The sequence below is a fragment of the Mucor velutinosus genome (assembly GCF_035048745.1).
Source record: "Mucor velutinosus strain NIH1002 chromosome Unknown tig00001563, whole genome shotgun sequence".
Classification (NCBI taxonomy): Eukaryota; Fungi; Mucoromycota; class Mucoromycetes; order Mucorales; family Mucoraceae; genus Mucor; species Mucor velutinosus.
Genome location: NW_027041904.1, coordinates 3,924,865 through 3,946,713, shown reverse-complemented (window position 1 = coordinate 3,946,713; position 21,849 = coordinate 3,924,865). Strand labels below are relative to the sequence as shown.

The window sequence follows — 21,849 nt, the reverse complement described above, 5'->3', positions numbered from 1 at the left end:
TATCTGCTCGAAAGTTTCATTGATTAAGTAATTATCGATAGTAGAAATAGTATAAATATAAGTTGTAAATGCATTCAATAAACAGCATCTTCGAACATAATCTCAGTCTATTAGTTACACTCTAAGTTATTTGTTAACTCCTACCATTGGATCTATCTATCAAGACGACATGTATTAGGAAGCGTAGGGTGATCATCACAACTTATATAATCGAATATCAATAAATGGATTAAAGAAGTCGACAGGAGACAAAATTTGGCCAATCTTGAACAGAAGAAAAACGAACGGAGTTTGAATGATTTCTGGCATCTTTATAACCTGTATCATCATGATATTCACTAGGAATGATGGCTGCAATCTCGTTGACAGTTGGCAGGTTTTGAGTGCGCGTATTTTCGCGAACAATTAGCTCCAATCTCATTTGAGGGTTCAATCGAATACGGACATCCTTGTTGATAAAATTTCAGGTCTATCATCCTTCATCTTCAGTCAGAATCTCATGATCATGCTTGTAAATGCGAACAAAGACTTTTTGATATTATGCATCTGGTTGGCCACGACGACGCTATTTTCATTTGAGCCTGTTATACGATTTTGGAGTATAAAGGTTGCTTTGAAAAATAAAGAAGAATATGGCTTTATTTTTATTATAAAAAACAAGAAGATAAACCAAGACCAAAGGAGAGAAACTACTATCACTCCAATAGCAGTGATAGCAGTTCACCAGAGAGGGTCGCCAGGCCAGAGTAGGTATCGATAGCCCGACTATTTACAACCGAGTGAGTGAAAGGAGGGTTGACCGCGGCGCACACAAACGATGCCCCCCTAATCACCCACGCCCATCAATAAATTTAGGGCGTAAAGCAGTTTTAAGCAGAGAAACAATATTAGTAAAAGGAACCTTTTGCATTCATAAAAGATACGTACCAGTTTGTATATGACTGCATATGGCCGCTTTGACTCGATTTCACCTCCAGAAAGAATATCAAAGCAGCCATACAGAACAGTTCCCTTGAGGATTGCATTCCCTAGATTTGATTGCTTTCATACACAGGAGTTTTTTTTAGGACCCTTCACTACCCTTATCCTCACGCATAGCGTATAGTCGTCTCTTGCGGCAGCCAAAACAAGAGGAACTTTTCCTTACTTTGGGCAGATAGCACACGAAGATTATCAGCTTGGTGAGCCGTTACCCCACCAACTACCTACTCTTCAATTACATGATATAGACCACATGCAAAAGAGCACATGATGTAACATGTATACGCGAGATCAACAGCTTGGTAGGCCGTCACCCTACCAACTACCCTATTCTCGTAAAGAACCAATACGGATAGCGTACATAGCAACACGAAAGTTACTAGGAGATGGCATGTATTCCGTAGTATATAAATGGACGCATTTGTGGCTAAATCCGGTTTGGGGAGAGTTCAGGCTAATACTCCATCATCGAATGATTGCCAAGATAGATCTGTATGAGAAGGCAAAGCAACCCAATCTCTTCGTAAAAAGCAGCATCTTTTCAGAGCCAAGACCAGTGGCAAGCCGGCCAAGGATATAAAGGCACCACTTGATACCGCCAAAGGACCAGATAGAAAGAGGCCAAGACCAAATAGAAAGAGACCAAGACCAAATAGAAAGAGACGACCAAAAAAGCAGACAGAAAGGTGGAGAAAAACCAAAAGACCAGTGTCATTATGCATAAAAATACAACGCGTTTCAGAGTCACATTCTGAAACATTATTATGATGTTACTAACAGCACTACACTGCAAAATTTCCGAGTGGCGTAGAATTATAGGCTTCATTTGGGAGTCCTTTGAATAGAAATTTGGACACGTTTTGAGGGGCGGCGCTGCTGCTAGATAACCCAAATGCTTTTCTGATGATAACAATGATGATTATGACGCTAAGCAATTGTCCTTTCAACTCCATGATCCCCATTTGATCAGCATCGCAACCATCATTGTTATCATCAGCAACACCACCAGCAAAAATAATTCAAGCTCAGTTTGTTTTTCTTCTGTTCAAGATTGGCCAAATTTTGTCTCCTGTCGACTTCTTTAATCCATTTATTGATATTCGACTATATAAGTTGTGATGATCACCCTACGCTTCCTAATACATGTCGTCTTGATAGATAATCCAATGGTAGGAGTTAACAAATAACTTAGAGTGTAACTAATAGATTGAGATTATGTTCGAAGATGCTGTTTATTGAATGCATTTACAACTTATATTTATACTATTTCTACGATCGATAATTACTTAATCAATGGAACTTTCGAGTAGATATAGTGCTTGATATAGCAACTGATAATCAGATCAATGCTTGCTATCAGTTTCCAGAACCTTCGAGTATACGCTGGCGCCTTTTAGTTGCTTTCTTCAAATCTGGCTTAAACCTAAATTTAGGCACGACATATTTGTCAGATGCTAATACGTAGAGGTAGTATATGCAATCTGAGATCTGATCGAGATATAAATGGAAGTAGATATAGAGAGTGTGCAGGAAGATGCTATAGCCCTTTTAGTTGAATGGATAAAAAGGTGCTTTATTAATATTAGATTTGGATATTGGTTTTATCCAATATAGCTTGTGTAATTTTGTGTGCTATCCAGGTTAATCGCTGCTTGATGTTCCTGTTAGCTGGCGCTCTAGGTTTAAACCTGCGCTTCTTATTCTTGTTTGTGTTTAGTCTGTCAATGATATTCTGCAGATCTAAATCACTGTCAGAATACCCTTCAACCCTGACATATTGATACGTGTGTATCTTTCTCTTGGTTACTTGGCTCTTCTATCTCGATTTCCTAAAAAGGCATTATACCGTATATGGGAAAGGCGCCAGGTGGTGGATTCAAGGTATAATTCTCTAACTTATTATCTACTATGTCTTACTTGAAGGGTTTCTCCTCATGGGTGTGGTATTCTGGTGCTTTGACACACTCATATAATTGTTGTAAAACTGTATTATGTTATCTCTTGATGGTATGTTGATACTGTTATTCTAGTCGATGTGGTCTCTATTTGGTGTATTGCTAATCAATGTTGGTGCTTACTCAATTGGTGTCGCTTCTATTTTGTTGTTGTTACATATTCGTTTAATCGTGGTGCTTCTTGTCAAGTTTAGCCAAAAATCTAATCAATATTTGGAGCCGATATTGTTGAATCGATGAATTAGTCAGGGATCTAAATGAGATTGCGCGCTAATAGCCAAGTATTACTATTTTGAAATGTGGATTTGACTCTGAACTTTGACTCTGTTTAGAATAACGAAATATAGACAGAGTAAATACAATTAGAACTGAATATATTTATTATGTTATTCCAAGATTGAATAGGGATCAAAACTAGTGTAGATATCAAAGGTATTTATAGTTATTTGACAGTGCCGCAGCAATAGGACCTTGATCTTGAATGCGGGATAATTGTATAAGCCTTGAACCAGTAACGAGGATGTACTGCATAAGAACTCATGAACCACCAGTCAAGGATAAACAACAAAGATGATCCAGGATAGAATGTTCTTCCTAATAGCTTTGACGGAAGAACATTTGTCGGAATTGAAACCCACTTCCAGGGACGAAAGGCCATAGGCTACCACTCTCTAGGAACCAGGATATAGATTAGCCATTTGATGGCACCACTCATGTTCCTTCGTGCTGCTTGAATAAAGACCTCTCACTTCTACTATGCATCTCAGCTCATTCTCAGATCCTCTTATGTAATATACGACGCCTAATACATTTGCCTCTCAGAGATGATCTATATCCTCAACAGACTCAGGATAGATGCAAACCAATTGATGTCGAATCGATGCAAGATTCAAGTGGAATTACAACAATGGAAGTGGGGTGTTACTATTTTAAACAATGGTGTTGTGGAATACATCCACTCTGATCTGCATTCCGACAATTCATCCAGTTACCAGATTTAGATATAAACTGTATGTACACTGGATTAGATGTACGATATCGATTTATACTATAAGATGATATGGACTTCAGATACGCTAGTACTATAAGATTCATACTATATAAGATATAGGTTATAGATGGCACCACGGACATGAATGGCGCTATAGACTTATACTTGTATTCCGACATTGACTACGGATGTTTACCATATCTGGATAGGCACCAAGATTAATGCAATATGAGCTTGTTGCTTCAGATGTGCACTTCATGATCCACGCTATAAGACACATGCTTATATCCGTGATACTAGCTACAGATACGTTATGTACTACAGACTTGTACTATATATGAGACATGCTAAAGACATGCATACGATATGCTATAGACATGCCATATATCCAGATACATGCTAAAGATGTATGCTTAGCGATATACACTCAGATATGTACTATTAATATAGACTAAGAAGACTGTACCTATCGGATACATGCTACTAGATCGATATTAATTATCCTTATAGAAAGGATAGATCAGGGTACTTCGGATGAGAGTCTAATTATTCATCCAGACAGAGCTAAATCATGATTAGCTTGCTGGAGTTGTCTTTTAGCATGATTAGACATTAGTTGATCTGAGTTGACTTATTTGTCAATCTAATTAATAGAACTTTTATCCATTGTTATAGTATATAAGAAGGATCATCTACCTGGCCAGTAGAGAGACTTCAGTTTACTTTACACCTGTCAGTTTGATAATAAAATATACCTTTATCAAGTTGACATTACTGTTTTTTTATTCTTTTTTTTCCGTGAATTTTAGTCTATCAAGCCTCAAATTCCACAGAATGGGCTATTGTTTGAAGCTCTGACATAACCCTATCATAAAATATTGAAAATCTTGTCCTGACCAAAAAATCGTCACCAGATTTTCTGCTTGCTATCACAGGCAGATTTTGATCAAAAATCGATGATTTTGCATGATCCCCTTTTTTGGACATATCTCGACAAATGCTCACCGGATTCGCACAAATCAAGACATGGATTGAAAAAGACATTTATTTGATTTGAGAGTATTTGACTACTGTATGGACTCGTGGAAGAATTCTCACTGCATTACATTAATGGATTCAGTATACCATTATTTTACTCTTCTCTTTTGAAGGTGTTTTCGCTGATGTATATGGATGAGAAAAAAGCGAAATAATCTTGTGCCCATGCTTGTTCTAGCCACAGGTTGAATACCACTATATGTTATTTCTCTTCCAACTCGTGGTGCTCTATGGTTTATCTCTAGTGTTGCAGCCTCTTTGGTCCATCCCTACTGCTGGTTACTCCTCCAGATCCTCAAGCCTGTCGAGGCACACGTCGATCATGCTCCAGGTGTGTGTTTGATACCAAAGTTCTCCACGATGCTTATGAAACACCACCCTGCAACGGCCTTGTCTTTCTAGCAGTAGTGAAAATATGCTTTTCATGTGTGGCCTAGATAGTTATACCTTAAACGCTACACGTAGATCAAAACATGGTTAGGAACTTAAATATACACAGTAGCTGAAAATGGCCTTCAACATGCTACATACTATGGAATCAACTCTGTATGTAATCAATATGAAAACGTGGTTTAGGAACTTGTTTTAATGTAACTGTATGAAACGTCTATCAAACAAGGAAATTACTCTGCAGACACACATGTTTGTATATTCCAATCGAAAAGAAATATGTCTTGAACTTGCCATCCTGATTCGATCAGTGTCCACGGTAAATGTGTAAATTATCAACGGATCATGGCATACTTGATTGTTGTGTGTACCACTCTGACAACTCCCTTAATTGGTTTTGTGTATTGTGACACATTCGGCTCATTCGTTTCATTCTTGTACATTTGGCAACTGCGCTAAAAGTGAATGAGCACCGTCATGCTGGGTGTCTGCGTTATGATAACAGCGTATGATACGCAACAGCAAGATAAAAGCGCAGTGTTCGTACCAAATGGCGTTGCAATGCCAATGTTTGCTTTACATCAGCTTGAAAGGGATCCATTTCTCAATGGTTCCTGACAGCTGGGCTTGTTCAACCTGTAAACGTGTTGAACTACTTGCTTTAGCAATTCAAGTTGTTTGATGTTCACACTTGTATTACTCCTGTGTTGCGAATTCGATGGTTTCTGAACAAGTTATTTTGGCATCTCATTCTCTCTTTCTCTCTCTTTCTCTTCTTTCTGTTTTGCATCTCGTCTCCTTTAAACCAACATGTCAACAACAACAATCAAATGGGATCTCTATGACGATTTGGAACAAGAGCACGAGTATCTGATGGAGGATGATCAAGATGGGGAATACGATTGGCCAGAATACAGTATTCCAAATAGTGATATCGTGCTCAATCGTAAAGCATTGCAAGATATTCGTCAACAATTGGAAGAACAACAACAGCCACCTCAAATCAGGGGAACACTATCAATAGTTACAGCAAAGAATGATCTTATCGGATTAGACAATAATCTAAGAAATAGCGAGATCGGCATTGTGCAGTCCAAGGGTTCAGCATCGATAACTGCAAACATCACTGCTACCAAGACAACAGCGATCACCTATTCGAATCATGCCATGACTCTGCTGTTGGTTCTGTGCGTTATGGTTTGGCTTGGATTTCAATTCAAGGTGAGTGGGGTGATAATGTGTGTGTATACTGGATAAAATCTAGGCATTGAGGCTTACATGATACATGATTATTTGTGTTTATCCTATAGAAACATCGTTCGATATCAGCCGAAAAATCCAAGCAACTCCCGGTAAGTAGTGTAAAAATGTAAAGTGGTAATGTGCTGGTATATTAAAATAGCTGACCTCCTTTAACCCATAGTACTATAGTAACCAAAATTAAGCAATCATCATAATAACCACTGTCCTCGAGGTCAATTGTATAATAGAATAATAATATAAACGTCATATACGCATCCAATACAACAACAACAACAGCAGAAACAACTTGGTATGTAGCCTACATACACATTACATATAGTTTGTTACACTACAAGTTATAGATGGAAACATACATGTAATGCTCCTCGCTGTGTCTACTTTCCCCCGCACCTCCCCCCCCCCCTTGGCGTTTGAACCATCCCATTTTAGCAAGACATGTGAGCCGTAAAATAGCTATAAACCTTTTTAATGCAAAATAGCAAGATGGGCTCTACTGTAATAAACATATAAACTAGCTTTTTCTTTGGCTTCTTTTCTTTTCTTTCTCTCTTTACCCTTTATTCCTGCTAAATCATGTTACACATTCAAAACCATCATCATCCTGTCGTCGTAGAGACCATGGATATGATGAAAAATGATAAAATGATGTTAGACGTGAAAGTTGATCCAACTACTACCACTATGACCACTACCAAAAAAACTGCCATGCAACTACCATTGAAATCGAATCCCAATACAAACTGGATGGACGTCAAAAAGAAAATGGCCATTGAAAAGCAACAGCGTCGTTCCTCAAGCCCACTCTCCATGATCAACCAATCAAACGTATCCAATGCTTCATTGCCTTCTTCAGCAACCACTTCACCACCCTCAACACCATTGCCCTTTGCTGCAACAGCACGTAATCATTCATTTTCATCAAGCAGCATCCAATCTGTATCGAGTGATCAACTGCTGGATCACTCCCATCTCAAACCTGGCCAAAATGCGAGTTTGTTGTCCTATAGTAAAACCATCAACATGTATAGAGAGAATGCTAAAAAGACAAACAACATGGAGATTCAATGCGACTTTGCCATTTTTCTCGTAGAAGCAGCCAAGCGATTGCAACAGAAGGAAGCTGAACAGCAGCAACAGCCCGATGAACAACAGCAACAGCCCGATGAACAACAGCAGCAACATGCTTATCTGATGGAAGCTGAAAAACTACTTAAGCAAGTTGCAGTGCGTGGACACAGTGAATCTCAATACTACCTTGCGAATATGTATGCAGCCGGCCTATTGAATAAAACTGGAAAACCTGATTTTGACAAATCGTTTCCTCTTTTTGTGCAATCAGCAAAACACCATCATCCAGATGCAGCCTACAGGTAAATAAACAAAATTCAAGGGATTTGGGGGTGTTTTTCGCTGGTATAGAAGGGAGGTGATTTATGCATTGGAGAAATGCTAAGGGATTAGCGGAAAAGAGAGAGAGAGAGAGAGAGACAGAGAATGAGGAGGGATCAACCTTTGCTGCTAGATAATGCATTGTTATAGCTTTCATATAGACATTTCATTTCACTGTTACATATTTATTTACACTCTGCTTTCTATTTTTTATTTTTAGAACTGCAAAATGTTATGAAGATGGTCTAGGCACTACCAAGAACAAGGGCAAAGCAGTGCAATACTATAGGTAAGAAAGGAATTCTATCCTGTCTCATAGACATGAAATTCACTTGTATATATACACACACACACAGAAAAGCGGCAACTCTAAATCATCCAGGAGCAATGTATCGTCTCGGGTTGGCAGAAATGAAAGGAGAGCTCGGCCTATCAAGAAATGTTCGAGATGGTCATAAATGGCTCAAACGATCAGCAGAAGCAGCAACAACACAATACCCTCATGCATTGCATGAACTTGCTCTTTTACACGAAAAAGGCGTTGAATCTGTCATTTTTGTTGATCTCAAGTATGCCGTCAGTCTCTACCACGAGGCTGCTATTTTGGGCTATGCACCTTCTGCACATCGACTCGGTGAATGCTACGAATTTGGTAAGCTAGAGTGCACGCCAGATGCTGCTCTCTCTATACAGTATTATAGCATCGCTGCTGAACAACAGCATCCTGAGTCTTGCTTTGCTTTAACGGCTTGGTATCTCGTTGGTGTTCCACAGATTCTGGCGCCTTCAGATGAGCAAGCCTACGCATGGGCCATGTGTGCTGCTCAAAGTGGATTACCAAGAGCTGAGTATGCCGTAGGTTACTTTTCTGAAATGGGTATTGGTACAGACAAAGATGAGAACACTGCCATGGAATGGTATCGCAAGGCAGCTGAACATGGTGAAAAGAGAGCTATACAGAGACTGCAACCCGCAAGCGTAAATATACCAAAGCAAAAGAACGCCAACAAACCGTTGCCCTCAGTCAACATGAGCTTGCCATCCACAACATCTGCAGTAAAGCGACTGAGCTTTATGAATGCTGCTGCTTCTACATCCACACTTGCCACCACCAATTTATCCAACACTGACAGTAACAGTAACAATAGAAAGAGTTTCTTGTTCTTTTGGAAGAAACGATCATCTACTCAAAAGTAGACTCATTCCCTATCTCTCCTTTTCCCTCTCTCTCTCTCTCTCTCTCTCTCTCTCTCTCTCTCTCTCTCTTAATACAGCATATGATACTTACATATTCCTCTCCTTTTCATTATACATATAACAAAATGTAATTTTAAGATTTACAATGAATTTAAACATGATTCTTTTTTACTATAATTGATTTGACTTTATACATGTAATGACGAGGGATATAGAGAGATATTCTTATTGTGGACGCTGGTTTTGCTGTCGCAGCAAAGGTTGCTGGACGTCGGCATTATGCTGGTTGGGTTGTACTGCTGCAATGTGGTAGCTCATCAGCGTTTTGTTTGCGTGAATTTCTGTCTGAAGTTTTGCATTTTGAGCCTCTATTTCTTGCAATTTTTTCCTAATAGAGTCAATTTCAATGTTCTTGGCCACCAAAATGTCTTCCAGTCTCTTTCTGCCCAACGCTTGCTTTGTCGCTTGCTTGTTCGCCTCCTCTCGTTGCGTTTCCAATTGCTTCTTGACCTCATTCAATTGTTGTCCTGCTTCACTCGATAATCTTTCAAATTCTGCTTTCATTTCTGCTTTCTCATCTGTAAGTTTGATAACAGCATTGTGCTCAGTCTTGTACATCTCCTCGAGAATTGAATAATGATCGTAGACGGACAATATCTTTTCACTGGCTTCCTTTGATTTCACTGCTTCGCGCTCTTTGCTACTCTTCAACAATGAATACATTCGTTGCAATATATCCTTGACGATTCTTGGTGCGTGAATGTTGTCAACATGGTACTTTTTTAAAGCCTCTATGAACTGCTCATCGGATAGAGCTATACAAGATGTTAGTTTTATGTCAACAGCAGACATGGTATGCATACTCTTCAATTCTTCAGGGCCTGCTGGCAAGTCGGTCGTATGCTGTGAGGATGTAGACATGTTGCAGAAATGAATGCGTTGAAAATGAAAGATAAAAAGAGCAGGTTTCGTGCAGCCACAAAAAATTGATGTTTTAAATGGGTGTGTCTGGATTTTGCACGACATTCAAATGTTTAGATAGTCATGGAAACCCGCGTATTTTCATTTGATCATGAGCCGCAGAACGGTTAATTCACTTGCATTGTTAATTGTAATCATTAACTAACTGCCCATCTTACTACGCATACCTTTCATATGGTGCCATGCCGTATTTATCATCATAGTATACAAGAATTGTAACGATTATGGCATGTGAAGCGGTCTAATCAAGGTATTTACCATTGCTCTGACCAAATATGAAGGACAACACACAAGCATTGACCCTGCCATCTCACTAGATTCCATAATATTGCTCTTTTGCAACGTCTCATAAGCACTTGCTACATCTTCACTTCACTATATATACTGAAAAACATTCAAAAAAAGTAGGCAAGTTAATGATATCCTTTCAAAAATTTAAAGAATTGAGTACCGTACAAGGCGAATGAAGCCGGCATTGGGGAGGGGATTTGGACGAAGTGTTGAGCCCATTCACCAAAAACATAACGCATCTAATTCAACATTTGGTAACATTGACCTATGAGGCAGTTTCACCGTAGCGAAGTGAAGGTGAAAAACCATGGCAACGAAGCCTCTAACCCACCATTTGGTAATATTAATCTTAATGAGGGGTTTACCGTAGCAAAGCGAAGGTGCAAAACCATAGTATTCAAGCAGTAAATTCGGTTTTCATTTCCATTGTTAATAAACTTACAAGCAACATAGTGCATCAAAATTTGCATGAAGCATCTTTACCAAAATCAGTATGCCTCCTCTTTGAATTAAAGATTGCTCAAGCTACAGAACTGCCTTTCCAGTAAATTATAGCTACCAAAGATGTGATTTATGCCGTGTAAATAAACTCTATAAAGCAATATATAATCGAACTTGACAGCTTTCAAGCCTTCATATCTTGACATGTAGATCTTTCTGAGCCATCGGAATAACGCCAAGCAATTGTACTTGAGTAGTAGTAACTTCCTGATACCTTTGCTCAACTTTTTGGGGATCAAAAAAACATGGCCAAAAATTGACCAAAAAGCATGAGGTACCCCTCGTGGTTTTCACCAAAAATCAAACGATCGCATTTTTCACCTTGAAAATGAAGACTTTTACTATGGTACATATTGAGTCAAAATGTTTCTCTCGATCCAAAGCAACCTCTGAAACCATTTTTATGAGGTTTTCATATGCAAAATATGGCTATTTTTGCTAGAAACCTCATTTTATATTTTATCGAATTGCTCAATAATTTCATTTAAAACACTTATTACAGTTAGCACCATTGGAAGCGCCTTGAAAAGTACTTTAAGAATGTATTAGGAGGCATAAGGTGATCATCACAGTTTATAGTCGAATATCACAAAATAGATTGCAGAAGTCGAAAAAAGACAAAATCTGTCCAATCTTGAACAGAAAAAATATACTGAGTTTGAATCAATTTTGGTGATGGTGGCGGCATTGCTGCTGGCTGACCTAAATGTCTTTCTTTTGATGGCAATGATAATTGCGATGCTGATTAAATGGGGATCACGGAATCGAAGGGGCAATTGAATAGCCCGAATAATTTTTTTTGGGAAGCTTCGTCTCATAAAGATGTCTTTTGCAATGACAATATCTGAAAAAAGCTGCTGCAGATCTTACACAAGTCCTGTATTTACACATAGTCAGCTTTATATCACCATCTCATTAAGAGCATCAGCAGCAACAAATGATATGCCAATTTTATTATCAGAAAATGGAGATTGTGATGTACAAATGCTGCATAAAACCTGAATTTTGTTTCACATTGTCCCAATAATAGGCTTTGTTTGATATCAGTGTAAGCAAAAAGGATGCTGGGGTAGATACCTACTCTCCTCCTCCTGGCTCTGATATAACCTTTTTTTTTTTTTTTACTAACTAATAATTGGTTGTATAAAATCTAATTGATATACCAAAATGTTATAATATCTGATTTAAAACGTAGCGAGAGCCCACAGGGCAACGCCGATATCGAGCGTAGCGAGATAGATCGGCTAGTATAAATATACCATATTTTCATTCTCGGATCAGATCTACGTGCACCCATGTTGAAAATGCACCTGTTTTTTTTATTTTCAAGGCGAGCTTTGGCTATAGTGAATGTTTCTGTTCATTCACGTTATGGAATCTGAATTAATATCCACGCTCGATAATCTGTAAATACCATCATAGCATGCTCATCTACATATCCACTCAACCATGTCTTATGTAGAGCCAATAAAGAAGGCGTCAAAGGCGTGTTGGTGGCAGATGAAAAGGGTCTTTGTTTAGGAGGTGAGTTCCGTCTCGGTTAGTCTGCGTATTCATACGCTAAAAAGCTCTAGTGAGAGGCATCGCTAAACCAGATGCTGCTGCCTTCATCACATCCATTGCCAATACAGCCCGCCATCTCGACTACACACAGGAAGATAAAGTCGAATGTCCAACCATCAATGTTGAATTTGAAAACAAGTAAGCAACCCATACCCATAAGCCGACTTAATATTAAACACCTTGTGTACATAGTCATGTTGTTATTCGCAACGAGGGAACATTTACTTTGGCCATATTCATGTAAACCAGCATCTTATACCTCTTGATGAAGAATAAACTATAATACATTTTTATTAAAAGACAAAAAAAAAAGAAATTGGTCTAATATAACAAACACCTCACACGAACACACATCTCTCTAAATTACTATACAACGCTTATTGAGGATCGGAAACCACACCAACTTGAGCAGGACGGAGAACACGGCCCTTAAGGGTATAACCCATCTTTTGTACAGCAAAAATGGTACCAGCTTCCTTGTCGGGCATGGGAGCCTGGAAGAGAGCTTGGTGTCTGTTGGGATCAAAGGCCTCTCCCTCGGGGTTCTCACGTTCAACACCATGACGCTTCAATGCCTTGATCAACTCGGATTCTGTCATGGAAACACCGGTATACAAGTTGGTCAATTGATCAACAATCTTTTCAGCATCCTTGGCGAGTTCAGATTGAAGACTGCTGCTTTTTTCACGCAACTCGCTGGGAACAGCGGTTAAAGCCATGTTCAAGATATCAACAGTATCTAAAAGATCCTTTGCAAACTTTTGAATAGCGTATTCCTTGGTGGTTTCAATCTCTTTGCGGCTGCGTTCACGCACATTCTCTTGATCAGCGAGACAACGAAGGTAAGCATCCTTGAGTGATATGCGTTAATCATCCACTCTTCTCTCTCCCTTTTGTGTTTCTCTCTCTTTTTTCCTCTTACCTTGAGTTCAGAAATTTGCTTGTCCTTTTCAGCCAACATCTTCTTGACATCCTCAGTTAATTCGGCCTTGGGTGCCTCAGTTGCATTACCAGTGGCAGCCTCCTCTCCCTCCTTGGCAGTATCCTTACCATTCTCAGTAGCATAACAACGACGGCGCATAGCAGGAATAGCAGTAGCGACCTTCATGGAAGAGACGGTGGTAGTACGTCTGACTGACATGGCAGCAGCATTACGGAGTGCAGGGACAGAAAACATGTTGGATTGTGATTTTTGGAATTATATAGAAAAGAAAGAGAAAGAAATCGATACTCTTGATTTTTCTTTTTTCCTTTATCTGTCAGAAACAGGGCTCCTTGGGTGGTGGGGGGTGGATTGGAACGGACAAGCTTAGTTCAGTGACTCTACATGAGATATTTGAAAGAGCGGTTCTAGGTGTTTCCATGAAGTGAGTCAAGCAGACCTTGACAAATCAAGTCATTTTTAATAGTATAGTGCATCTTGCATTGCTTGAACTGTATGTAGAGATTATGGACATGGAGGCTATTGACACTAAATGGCATGGGAACCAAAGAGTGTTTGATTTAAATTCACCCCCTGTTTGTTTAATCAAAATTCTAAATGGAAAGTAGCAAATGCTGTAATTTGAAGCGCCATTATATCAGGCATCAATGCGCATGATGGATCTATCAGAAAACATAAATCTCAACAAGGATTTGAGGCAGGAATCCATTGTGTGAAGTGAATAAGAAGCTTTCCAATGATTATTTCTTTCTCACATACATTGATTTTACCAAAAAACGTCTATTATAGCATCAGCCAAGGTTAAACGGCTATCCCAAATTGTGCTCAAAGCTGATCAATCGCAGAGATTTCCATGAGAATGTGTATTCACCAAAGTGATTTCCTTGCTGAATCATTCTAAAGATTTGGTCCATTTCACATTGTCGCAGTGCTCTTGTATATAGCCTCTCATTCTACCAACATGCGCCTTCTAACTCTCCATTATAAAGCAAGGAACCCACGTAAACGGTCTACAGCTGTGGATCTGATTTCCATGGTGTTCCACATCTGTGTCAATGGGATTAAGTCATATTCAGATAGATAGCATACTAGCATTGCCTCCTATAGCTCTAGATAACGCAAAACGCAGCGAAATTTGGATGTATTTGAGCAGCGATTTCTCGTCCTAGAAGCCTCTCTGGACCTCGAGAGTAGCACCAAACAGTTGCTTTCAACTATCACTAACTTGCTGACACCTTTGCTCAACTTTTTGGGGATCAAAAAAACATGGCCAAAAATTGACCAAAAAGCATGAGGTACCCCTCGTGGTTTTCACCAAAAATCAAACGATCGCATTTTTCACCTTGATAACGAAGACTTTTACTATGGTATATCTTGAATCAAAATGTTTCTCTCGATTCAGGGCAGCCCCTGAAACCATGTTTGTGGGACCTTCATATACAAAATCTCGACATTTTCGCCAAAAACGTTATTTCATAATCTCATGAATTGCTCAACAAGTTCACTAAAAACAGCCATTATAACTAGCATCATTGGATGCGCCTTGAAAAGTACTTCTAGATAGCTTAAGGCTGTAAAGGATGATCACTACAACTTTCATAGTCGAATCTCGTAAAATAAATCGATCGAGTCGCAAAAGGGTCAAAAATCAACGAATTGTGATAGAATGTCGATCGAGATTTTAATTCCTTCTGGCTGGCAAAAAAAGACACTCCTTGATTGCTCAAAGCCCTATAATATAACGGCAATGATACTCACAGGAAAGATTACGAGAAAGTGAGACTCCTTCCCAAATGGACAGCGTACCCAACGTGAGACCCAAAAAGAACAAGCTGGTGACATAGGAGGAGCGTGACATGATCCAAAGCAACAGAATAGCACACAGACAAAAATGATATTGCAGGTGAAGTTTAATTCAAAAACCTCTTTCTTTTGGAAATCCCACGGCCTTGTTTGATGAATTTCGCGATATGTACTTTACTTAGAACCCTGAAAATAGTACCATTGGATTCCTCAAGTGATTTGCTTTCTAATAATGTACATACCTTCTAATAAAATATCCTCTCTTTAACCACAAATTGGCCATTTACTTGCTTATCTCTCTTCAATTCATGTCCTTTTGTTTACTTTACATGTGATTTTTTTTAAAGCTTAGTTTTACCTAGCAAATGAATTATTTTGGTCTTGCATGATCCGAATACCTTCTAAAAGAGGACGATCCCTAAAAAAAATGATATGAAACGTGTTGACTCTTTATGAGATGCATGCTCTTGGCATAAGAACTAAAAACAGGTTGCAGGAATGATACACAAGAATGACCAACTCACTATGTAAATGTGGGCATATTGATGATATCTAGTAGCGCAAACACTTTGATTGACATCATTGACAGCAATCATGATAACTGGAAACAAGATGATTTGCACTGGTTCGAAAACGATCCATTATGTTCCATTCCATGGAGATTGCCGCAGTAATATTCATATGGCACGCTTGTTTTCCGAGGTGTACACTTGCTTCTTGGTCCAGAATCAGTTATGCTGGCTCCGATGTGATGTAAACGACAAGAAAGCCAACCTTAACACTCGTATTGTCCGATTAGATGGACAGTTTATGGCTGATGTAAACAACAAGAGAGATGGATCGAGAACCGTGTGATCTTGGAGAGAGAAATTAAGGAGAGGTAAAAAAAAAAAAGATTACTTAATCAAGCAACCAGCTGCATCTGTTTCAGTGTCAAATGACATTTTTTGTTTACTTTTTGATGAGGTTGAGCCAGTGAAAAGTTGTCTGTTAATTACATCTAGGAAGAGATGGGGGAACTCGTTTCATGTGGAGGTGGAAAAAAAAGGGCTTTTTGAAATAGTAAAATGAATATAACTCGAGACAGAAAACAGTTGAAAGCGTCGGACGAAGTCGATCAAATAGAGCAAATGTCAAACGTCAAAATGGTACTACTTTCACGCGCTCAAAGTAGCATATTGTGGAGAAAAGTTAAGGAAATGAATTTGAGTGTGGCAAGGACACTGGACTCACATGAAAGTCGATGAGAAGGATATAAATAGATGTTTGTTTCAACAGCTTTTCCTTCTTCTTCTTCTTCTTCTTCATCTCATCTCTACTCTCTATTAACAAATCTCTCTGCAAGCGAACTCTCTCTGCAAGCGAACTCTCTCTTCAAGCGAACTCACTCTCTCTGCAAGCGAACTCTCTCTGCAAGCGAACTCACTCTCTCTGCAAGCGAACTCTCTCTGCAAGCGAACTCTCTCTGCAAGCGAATTCTCTCTGCAATATTCTTGGGCTCTCTTTCTGCTCTATACATGGTCAAGTAAATCAAACACTCTACTGATGATTGGCTTTTTCTTACACAATGCTCTCATAGTTCCATGGTTCTCTTAGGTTGCGGTCCATGCAAAACATGGTCGCACTTTCCTCGTATTTTTAGATAATAGCAACATACAATCAACTCTGCAGGTATGTACTCGTCACTTCTAGCTTATAAAGCAGCATGACTCACCATCTCTCTATTAATAGAGCTCAGGTCCTCTATATTTTGACTTGCAAACACTCCATACTTGGTTGAAGCCTTGGATGGGGTCTAGGGGTCATGCGCGTAAGGTGGTTGTCTCGTGTGGCCTCAGCACCTGTTGCCCCGGTAGCTCGTAAGGGTGATGCGACGAGGCGCTAGGTGCGTTTCCCGGGAGGTGTCATCCCATCCTTGTTGCTAGGGATATGCAAGTTGTGGCGGATGGTTTGCCCTGGAAGCCTGGCTTCATCTTTTGGTCTCCTCGTGTTTCAAGCTGCTCTTTTCATCGTCCATCAAGTATGCTACAGGGTAAGTATCCTTTGTAATAATCCAATGTCCCGCAATATACTGTAGATCTATTTCCTGCAATGTCAAAACCACTTTAATACACGGTGCCATCTCTACATCTATACAAGACCAAGCCATGCTCGTATCTCTGCTGCCTGCCATCTATTATAGTGTCAAGACTCATGCTGCCTAATATATACAAAGTCAAGCCATACTCGTATCTCTGCTGCCTGCCATCTATTATAATGTCAAGACTCATGCTGCCTAGTATATACAAAGTCAAGCCATACTGCCACATCTGCTGTCTCCATTCTATACACGAAACCTTGCAATACACACATCAATACTATCTCTTACCTATACAAGTTAAATCAAATTATATTCAAGTTAGCTAGCATCTATTCAAATCTAAACAAACTCTCATACATTACCATCGTTTTCTATAAAGTTACAAGCAAATTAATAATAAAAAGAGTTTTGCATTGCCTACTATATCATCGTCTTTTATTACATTCTCTATTAAAACCAATGTATAAACAGAAAGCCGTTTGAAGCAACTGATATCATAAGTGCCACTGATATAAATGTTCTTGAATCGTGAAGCTGTGGTTGAAGATGAATGGAGAAAGTCTGACTATGGCCATTTCGAAGCATTGTTATGTTTGATGTCATACAGAGTACCGCTATCATTGTAGGCAATACAACTCTCCTCTCGGAAGAGATAGCTATTTAGTCATTGTACACACGCAGTCTTGCACAAGCTTCATGCCTCATGTTATTAGAGATAGACACATATTATTGGATAATGCGCTTGAGAGTTTATGTACTAATATACAAGTTGTTGGATTGCTATGGATACAAGGTATTCCAGACTTCAAGAAGTTTCTAGAGCAAAATATTTAGTCGTTGCAAAAGCACTAGTAGTGTGAGGGACTATATACACACATGTAATTATACAATGACCTACGTTCGCTCAATCCGTAGTTTAATATAAAAATAGCCAAAAATATCTTAAAGCTTTGATAGAGATATGACTTTTGCTACAGTATCTACGGTATCTATAGTTGTATTAAATGCTAGTATCATATCCATCTAAGAGGGTATTGGATACCGTAAGCGCTACTTGACAGAACCAGCCGCTGATTTTTCTGCATAAAGGTTATTCACAGTCTAGCGATGGTTTATGCTTGATGGAAGTATCTTGGTTCTGGCATACCAATACATTGATTTCTTCAAATTTCACTACTCAACAAGTGATCAAGGCATACATTATACCTGAATTGCCTCTTGGCATTCGACAGAATGCAAAGCACAGCAAGAAATGGGTGAATTTGAGCAACAATTTCTTGTGCTGGAAGCCGCTTAAAACCGCCAGAATAGCACCAAACAGTTGCTCTCATCTGGCAGTTACTTTCTGACACCTTTGCTCAACTTTTTGGGGATCAAAAAAACATGGCCAAAAATTGACCAAAAAGCATGAGGTACCCCTCGTGGTTTTCACCAAAAATCAAACGATTGCATTTTTCACCTTGATAACGAAGACTTTTACTATGGCATATATTATATCAGAACGTTCCTCTCGATCCACAGCACCCCCTAAAGCTTTATTTGTAGAGCCTTTATATACAAAATCTCGACGTTTTGACCAAAAATCTAATTTCATATTTTCAATCATTGCTGAATATTTTTAGTCAAAATACTTCTTATAAATAGAACGGTCGAATGCGCCTTGAAAATTACTCCAAGAAAGCTTAAGGAGATATAGAATAATTCTTACCATTTACATAATCGAATCTTGCAAAATAGGTCGAATAGGATTCAAAAATTTTGAAAGCTAACAAATCAGAACAGCAATATTTGACTGAGATTGAAAAGTTGGCCAGTAGCTAAATCAATGATTACCCTCGTATCCTAATGGAAATCAACGTTCTGAAGCTAATAAGAAGAGGATTGCAATTTTTAAAAAAAACCCCTCTATTACTATCTGGACATTTATTTTTTTGCATATTTATATTTGATAGACTTGATCGTTGCTTATTGCTTATTAAAATGCGAATCCGGCTGCTATTGGCAAAACTATCACCTTATTCAAAATGTATAGAACAATTCAAGTGTTAATCCCAGTTGAATGCACACAATCATCAAATGCATGCAAAATAAATCACCCCAAGCAGCATTTAAAGTGAATTAAATATGCACATTATTGTAAGTTTGATCAAGTGATGTACATTTAATGAATGGGTGTCTTAAAATGAACCTTTACAAGAGCCATATACCCTACACAACTACCAGTTGCAACTATGCTATTATCCTAAGGCTTCAAACGGCGAACCAAAGTGACTCTACAAAGGATGGGTTTTATGATGTGTGTATCAGAAATACAAGAAATCATCTCAACATTCTATTTTGGTTCCTCTCTTTCTCTCCCTTTTATCCTTTACTTTTTTTTGATATAGACACACATGCTAAAACCAATACAGAAAGTAAAGAGCTATCTAAAGACATTGGGAAGGTTCATTGGCCCTGGATTCATGATTGCTGTTGGATAGTAAGTATATAAGCGAACATTCAATTGCATTTGATTTTTTAAACGCTCCATGTCAATTCAGTTTAGATCCAGGCAACTGGGCCACTGACATGGAAGGTGGATCATCCTACGGTTACCGACTTTTATTCATCATCTTGATGTCCAATTTGATTGCAGTCTTTTTGCAAAACCTCACTATTCGACTTGGCACTATATCTGGACTTGATTTGGCATCAGCATCTAGAAAATACTTTCCTCGTTGGCTCAATTTATTCTTGTACGTGTTAGCAGAATGTGCCATCATTGCTACCGATATTGCAGAAGTCATTGGTTCTGCCATTGCATTGAATCTCTTGTTTCCAAAGCTACCCTTACCAGCAGGTGTAGCGATTACAGCGGTAGACGTCTTTATCATTTTGATGTTTTACACTGAAGAAGCCGATGACCCCGATAGTAGTGCAACGTCAGATTCTGCATCTGTACGTATGGTGCGTTTCTTTGAAATGTTTGTCATGATGCTGGTGGCTGCTGTTGGTATTTGTTTCATCATTGAACTGGCCTATTCGGATATTGTCGCTGTAGATGTGTTCAAAGGATTTCTACCCACCAAAGAAATCTTCGCCGACCCCGAAATCCTCTATATCGCTATTGGTATCATTGGTGCTACCGTCATGCCTCACAATCTCTATCTCCATAGTTTCATTGTTCAAGCTCGCTGTCGTGAATGGCGCACGCAACGTCCCAAAGTTGTCAAAAATGGAGACATCTGGCTTGTCAAGACGGATCCGCTCAGAGACAAAGACAATACAAAGCAGCCCATCGTGGAGACGCTGAATGTTACATCGGGTGAAAAGGGAACTACCACTGCTCCTTCACATGTCACTGTCAGTTTGGAGCCAGAAGAGCAACAAGACAACGCATCATGTAAATCTCGCACCGGGATTGATTTCGAAACCCTTAAATCGTACCTGGATACTTCCTTGAAACACAATCTACATTATGGATTTGTGGATTTAATTGTTGCCCTTACATTTGCCTTCTTTGTCAATTGTGCTATCCTTATTGTTGCCGCTGCTAATTTCTATTATGGTCCAGATAACCAACAGCAACAAGTACAGGATTTGTTCAGTGCACATGCGCTCTTGATGCAATACTTGGGTCCTCCTGCTGCTGTTACTTTTGCATTGGCTTTGTTATGTGCTGGTCAATCAAGTACACTGACTGCTACTTTGGCAGGTCAAGGTAAGCAAAGCATGAAATGACTGTATCATCACAAACTAACCCTGGCTGAATAGTTGTCATGAGCGGCTTCCTTGGTATGACTACTCGTCCGTGGATTCGCCGTATCGTTACTCGATTGATTGCCATTATTCCTGCCATGGTGGCTGCTTGTGTTGCAGGCCGTGAAGGTCTCAGTAGCATGCTTGTCGGTAGTCAAGTAGCATTGAGTATTCAGCTCCCTTTTGCTGTGGTGCCTCTGGTGTATTTTACTGCCAGAAAGCAAGCCATGAAACTAGAGCTTGTTGTACAAGCAAAAACCATGGATCCTGACCCAGCAATAGTGACTCAACAAGAGAAGATGTCCTTGGTGGATCGTACTATTGCTCGTTTCCGTTTCTCCAGCTCAAAATCGGACTGGTTCCGTTTCCCTCAGTTCAGCAAGATGAACATGGACACGGTCAAGAGCTATTGTATCAAATCTGATCACACCACCAGCACTGCTGCCAACAATGTAGGATCTCAAAGCACATCAGCAGCAGAGACACCGGCTGTCGTGGTAGAAGAAATGGATCAATGGCCTGAACCATTGACGTATGCTAATGGCAAGATAGCCAATGTTTTTGCTATTCTTATTTCACTGCTATTAATAGGCCTCAATGGCTATTTGGTTGTATCATTATTCATGTCTATTTAAATCATCCTCATCATATCCCCCACTCTAAATAAACTCATTACCCACCTCTTGCAGCATATTAAAATGTGAAGAATATGAAGTGTTTATGTATAAGACAAGATGTATATGGA

The 21,849-nt window shown here is 39.2% G+C and overlaps 6 protein-coding genes across 6 annotated transcripts; 4 read left to right on the top strand and 2 right to left on the bottom strand.

Moving 5' to 3' along the window:
• Window positions 1-6,165: 6,165 nt before the first annotated feature.
• On the top strand, window positions 6,166-6,799 carry ATC70_009931 (uncharacterized protein; the record flags this gene model as incomplete). Its single annotated transcript, XM_064829156.1, has 3 exons — window positions 6,166-6,576; window positions 6,666-6,707; window positions 6,779-6,799. The coding sequence occupies 3 exons, from the start codon at window positions 6,166-6,168 to the stop codon at window positions 6,797-6,799; spliced, it is 474 nt and encodes a 157-aa protein (XP_064686358.1).
• A 392-nt stretch (window positions 6,800-7,191) lies between these two features.
• Window positions 7,192-9,204, top strand: ATC70_009930 (uncharacterized protein; the record flags this gene model as incomplete). Its single annotated transcript, XM_064829155.1, has 3 exons — window positions 7,192-7,988; window positions 8,228-8,296; window positions 8,364-9,204. 3 exons carry the CDS (start codon window positions 7,192-7,194, stop codon window positions 9,202-9,204), a joined length of 1,707 nt encoding a protein of 568 aa, XP_064686357.1.
• A 225-nt stretch (window positions 9,205-9,429) lies between these two features.
• Window positions 9,430-10,125, bottom strand: ATC70_009929 (uncharacterized protein; the record flags this gene model as incomplete). Its single annotated transcript, XM_064829154.1, has 2 exons — window positions 9,430-10,019; window positions 10,068-10,125. The coding sequence occupies 2 exons, from the start codon at window positions 10,123-10,125 to the stop codon at window positions 9,430-9,432; spliced, it is 648 nt and encodes a 215-aa protein (XP_064686356.1).
• A 2,223-nt stretch (window positions 10,126-12,348) lies between these two features.
• On the top strand, window positions 12,349-12,784 carry ASN1_2 (asparagine synthetase; the record flags this gene model as incomplete). Its single annotated transcript, XM_064829153.1, has 4 exons — window positions 12,349-12,383; window positions 12,440-12,501; window positions 12,552-12,678; window positions 12,733-12,784. 4 exons carry the CDS (start codon window positions 12,349-12,351, stop codon window positions 12,782-12,784), a joined length of 276 nt encoding a protein of 91 aa, XP_064686355.1.
• Window positions 12,785-12,917: 133 nt separating this feature from the next.
• On the bottom strand, window positions 12,918-13,717 carry ATC70_009927 (uncharacterized protein; the record flags this gene model as incomplete). The annotated part of the gene is made up of 2 exons (XM_064829152.1): window positions 12,918-13,391; window positions 13,463-13,717. The coding sequence occupies 2 exons, from the start codon at window positions 13,715-13,717 to the stop codon at window positions 12,918-12,920; spliced, it is 729 nt and encodes a 242-aa protein (XP_064686354.1).
• A 6,042-nt stretch (window positions 13,718-19,759) lies between these two features.
• ATC70_009926 (CS domain-containing protein) lies at window positions 19,760-21,739 on the top strand (the record flags this gene model as incomplete). The annotated part of the gene is made up of 3 exons (XM_064829151.1): window positions 19,760-19,845; window positions 19,907-21,066; window positions 21,120-21,739. 3 exons carry the CDS (start codon window positions 19,760-19,762, stop codon window positions 21,737-21,739), a joined length of 1,866 nt encoding a protein of 621 aa, XP_064686353.1.
• Window positions 21,740-21,849: the final 110 nt, after the last annotated feature.